This window comes from Brienomyrus brachyistius, chromosome 17 (genome assembly GCF_023856365.1).
Source record: "Brienomyrus brachyistius isolate T26 chromosome 17, BBRACH_0.4, whole genome shotgun sequence".
NCBI lineage: Eukaryota > Metazoa > Chordata > Actinopteri > Osteoglossiformes > Mormyridae > Brienomyrus > Brienomyrus brachyistius.
Genome location: NC_064549.1, coordinates 4,336,273 through 4,341,048, shown reverse-complemented (window position 1 = coordinate 4,341,048; position 4,776 = coordinate 4,336,273). Strand labels below are relative to the sequence as shown.

The following is a 4,776-nucleotide window of genomic DNA, read 5'->3' as shown; positions in this document are numbered from 1 at the left end:
AATGGAAGGGCCGGGTGTTTGTATTGTTTTATTCTGCTGTTTTCTGTCTCTTCAGATAGAAACAATTAAAGTGATCTCACGCTGCTATTCAACCTGGTATTCTTTGCATAGCTAGTAGGCTACTGTGATATGTAGTCCCATTTAGAACACTGAAAATGTGGTAATATGGAAAAGTTTGTAACTGGATCGGGATGATCTAACCGAATGTTACTTTGAAAAAACGGCACAAAAGTAAAATGTACCCAATCCTGCATAGCAAAGGATCAGGATCAGTCTGACCTAGATTAAACGTTTTGAACGATCGGACCCTGATTATTACCCCAACGACACTGACCAAGAAAAACGGTTGGAAGATCGATGATTATTACGAAAATGGATATCTGTACTTACTTGGTTGTGCCTGACTTACAATCGATTGATAGGCGATCGACTGTGTGACCTTAGAGATTCACAAAATCCGACGGAAATAATATGGCTTAATGGCGTGTTGAATTCACAGGTAAAAGTCTTTCACAAAGTTTTAACAAGCTCAAAAGACTACTACAAATTGTGCGCGTGCCTGATATATGGTTTAATGAAAAGCGATATTTGATTTTTGTCATTTTGAGCTACTTTACTGCTTCGAATGGGTAAACATGGTGAAGGATGCGTTGCATTTCAAACGTAAACATCCCCTCTGCCTGAGGAATTGCTCCTTCGCCCGGATCCTCGGTTCGCCATTCGTCAGACTCATTGCTTTTTTTCTTGCGATATATAACGTAACTGGTCGGGATTCCCATTTTGTTTTCATTTAGCGATCTGTCTTGGTAAGTTGGGTAACTTTTAGTCAATTAGGTACAGTGGGGAAGTCTGTTGGCGTGCTAACCAGCGTTTTCTCGCATTGTGTGCTGGTCGTAAAAATGGCCGAGGGGAAAATGAAGTGATTTGAGCTCTTTGTGTGTTGTTTGCCAATGTAGATGGTGTGGGGCCGTTGCATGCGAGCCAGGACCGAAGTTATCCAGGGTACCTGCACACTCAGAGCAATTCTGCGGTCTGCGGGTCACCGGCTGCGAGATGGGCCTCGTGTACTGCGTCTTCTGCGCGATTGGGAAGAGTATAGACATTTTATGCTTCTTGCTGGATTTGAACTTCTGGATGGTCCACTCGCTCATCCGGCTGCTGGTCACTGTTCTGTCTTTTGTGAAGGACTTGCCAACAGTGCTGAGAGGCACACTTTCGGAGTGCTGGAGCACGGCCCTCCTGTGTGGTCTCAGCATGGTTGACGGGCTGTCGCAGGGCATCAGGATGGCAGGACACTTTCTGGAGCACACTGTGCTGCGGGCGAAAGAGCTGTTGCAGCGAGCTGCGCTCTCCGGCCACTCAGCACTGCAGCAGGTTTGTGAGGCCTGCGGAATTGTGCATAGTCTACTTCTCTATGTGCTCAACAGCACCTCCACTGGGTTGACGTTAGGGGTACAGAGTGTCTGCTCCGCAGCTGTGGGCCTGTGGGATGTGGCAGGGGGAGCCCTGCTTCGAGCAGTTGAACTGACCGTGGCACTGCCAGCTGTGATTTGGAGCGGTCTGGCCGGTGCGGCTGCCCTGCTATGGACACTCTGTTGCTTTGCACTGGAGTTCCTGGGTTCACTGAGCCGTGTCTTCGTCAGTGTCTTCCTGCTGGATCTCTGCGGCCTGGTGCTCGCCGTAATTGTGGTGGCTGCCGCAGTTCTCTACCTGAGCCCCAGCCTCGCTCGCCGCATTCTGTGGAATGCTGGTGTCTCCCCCATCACGGGGCGCTTGCGAGGGGGGCTGCGGCACTTGCGTATGCTGGCGCTGGAGAGCACACAGGTGGTCATGGAGTTGCAGACGCGTCTTCGTGCAGCATGGGGTGGGAGCTATGTGCAGAGGAGGGGGACACGGAGCCTTGACGCTTCTCACCGTCAGTTGACAGCCAGCGATAGAACCCCAGGTGGCCTGGCGACACAGCGCAGCTCCACATTGGGCATGGCTGTCCCATGCTCCAGCATGGAGGGGCCCCTGCAAAGACTCTCAGAAGAGGACCCCCCTGCTGACAGCCTGCTGGGCCTCCTGAAGGAGCAGGAGGAGAGGAAGCGCTGCGTCATCTGCCAGGACAGCGCCAAGAGTGTGCTGCTCCTGCCTTGCCGTCACCTGTGTCTTTGCCGCGGCTGCACTCAGCTGCTACTGCGCCTTCCTGTTTACCAGCACAACTGCCCCCTGTGCCGCCACATGATCCTGCAGACCATGGATGTCTATCTCTGAAGAGGACGACTTCCACAGACACGAGGCTCGGTCGTACAGCTGCTTTCTCTTATAGGCCCTGTTGGCTTCTTGTTCCACGATCTCACTGGACATTCCGCTCCCCTCTTTTGTGGCTCTGTTTGTGCGTGAGATGGATGCTGGTGTTCTGTGCAGTCAAGTGGTCCTACAGGGTGAGGTTGTCTGTCTTTTTTTTAATACTCTCTTGCAAGTTGCAATAAAAGCACTGAAAAAAATCCAGCTGTTTTTGCATAAGACAGCAATGTCACAAAATTGTTTGCAGTCTGTGATTTACCACAGGAACAACAGGAATTGTTTATACCTGGTTTGGAGTCTGGATCCCCTTTCAGTAGTATTAAGTGAAAAGTTTTTTACATCAATGTGGCTGTCTAAGAATTGTTTGATACTTTAAAATTGTCTTAATGTTTGTGATATTTGTTGAAAGCAGGTGCAATGCAGGTATTTTTTTATTAGAATAAATAAACAAATTTCTAATATTGTTGATGGAAGTACTTTATTCCCAAATCATTTTTCATATCTCCTGGGAACACCAGCTTTACATGGAATGAAAATGTAAAATTCACAAAGTATATATATGCTGATCATTCATTCAGTTTTGACTGATTTGTACACTTTGTCTTAGACCACTGTTATAATTTGTTTTATAATAAAGGGTTATATCCATCACGGTTGAATTTCCTGTTGTATCCTGTGCTTCTCCTGTTTCCTGCCAAGTCCAGCCTGGGACCAGATATTGACCTGTTGTCAGGATTGCTATTAGTCTGTCAGCAAACAGCATTCCCCACCTTTTATGTCCATGCTGAAATGGTATCGATTGGAGAACTCTGAAACCTAAAACCTACAGTTTTGCAGTAGAAAGCCTCTCTGGTTTTGCAGGGGTAGTAATTGAATCAGAGGGCTGTTTTTTTCTGTTCAAAGGCATCATCCAGTAGGGCTTTCCTGGTCTTTGGTGCTCCTGTTCTCGGAAACCATCTGCAGCTCTGACACCCTGTATGCCTGGCACCGTCCTCAACGCCGTTGGGGTTGGAAAAGGTGCCATGTGATTCTCTTGATCTTACTTTTTCGGGAACTTTTAATATCATTACCAGGATGTTCTGTTGTTTTGTAGTGTTTGATTGAATTTTAGCCCAGTGCTCCAGTAATGTGATGGCCTTTAATTTCAGTTAAAGTTGATCTTATGTTACTTCTTATAGCTTAAAATCTTCAAAAATTTGGTTTTATATGCAATAAGATCTTAGTGCTCATTACTTGGACCTGTCAAAATTGACATTTTCATTTAGTACTGCTGGGTGTGTAGCTTTTATTAGATATATCTCAGCTTTGAGTCATTACAAATCGTAGTTCTGGATGAAAAAGGGGTCCGGTGAAGTAGTTTTGGGAGTTATGAGTCAAATATGAACAGCAGAGTTTTCAATAGTTCAGTCTGAACTTTGGTGTGCAGGTCATATGATCAGAGCTAGCTGATGCAGTTTCACAATATTGGTTAAAAGTCTAACTTTTCAAATTCATAACACTTGGCTAGTGACGTTAATTTGGTGTTACTATGGTTTTTTTAATGGTCTGAGCAGAATATTTTGTTAATGCTTTGTATTTTTTGTGGAAAATATGGAAAATAAGATCTGCTAAAGGAATGAAGGCAACAGGAACGATGGATGTAACACTAATCAAGAGGAATGATGTAACACTAATTCTTTGCCTTGGCACCCTGTTTGATCCTTTTGATTCCTGCAGGTTTCTCTCATGTTTAATGTTCCTGCCCCTGGGTTGAATTCTGCTCACATTCAGTCTCAGAAGAAGCATTTCATAACCACCCCCCCCCAAGCTGCACAGTCCTGAGCCATATGAAAGTTAAAACTAAGAGAAGATTCCTCCATGTGAGCCCTTGCCCTGTATACATGTGATGCCCCGCCCCCACCCCTGCACTCCTGAAGCTGTGGTAGAAACATTTAAAATATAACACTTAGAATAAAAGTCGGACCTCTCAGTTTGATGAGGTAAATGAAATCTCTTTTATTCTAGCAACTCAGCAAAGCGCTCCTGTCACACTCTGGCACTTGGTACCAAGTCACCCGGAGCACACAGAGCAACCAGTTGATAAACCATAACTCCCAATTCCCTATAAGGACTTCTAAGTCCTGATTGGTCACGAAACACCAACAAACCGAGCTCAAACGTATAACAAACACAATTCTCCTGCTCTATTGGTTTACCTTGGTAGGAAGGTAAAATCCACCCATCTAGCTCAGTTTACCAGAACATGTCTCGACTGCTAGGCTCCTACTTGAGATATGAATATAGATATTGATTACATGACATTGAATCACTGTAAATACTTGGTTGTCCTTTGATTAATGATTAACGTATTGACATATTGTCATTGAATCACTGCAAATACATGGTTAACATATGATTAATATGATTAACATAATTACTTATACATTTGCACTACCGCATAGCTTGCTATATATTGTCTGCCATAACTATTTTATAAAGCTATAACTC

At 45.0% G+C, this 4,776-nt stretch overlaps 1 protein-coding gene across 2 annotated transcripts; it reads left to right on the top strand.

Annotated features, from left to right (window-relative positions):
* Positions 1-317: 317 nt before the first annotated feature.
* On the top strand, positions 318-2,938 carry LOC125712284 (E3 ubiquitin-protein ligase RNF26-like). Of its 2 annotated transcripts, none has more exons than XM_048982184.1 (2): positions 318-806; positions 957-2,938. In XM_048982184.1, the coding sequence occupies exon 2, from the start codon at positions 1,054-1,056 to the stop codon at positions 2,254-2,256; it is 1,203 nt and encodes a 400-aa protein (XP_048838141.1). In that variant the 5' UTR covers positions 318-806; positions 957-1,053; the 3' UTR covers positions 2,257-2,938. The 2 variants fall into 2 exon arrangements, with proteins under 2 accessions (XP_048838141.1, XP_048838140.1); XM_048982183.1 differs by having other exon boundaries at positions 319-499.
* Positions 2,939-4,776: the final 1,838 nt, after the last annotated feature.

Coding starts and splice junctions, on each gene's coding strand:
- LOC125712284 (XM_048982184.1), top strand. CDS start 1,054: ATGGGCCTCGTGTACTGCGTCTTCTGCGCGATTGGGAAGAGTATAGAC.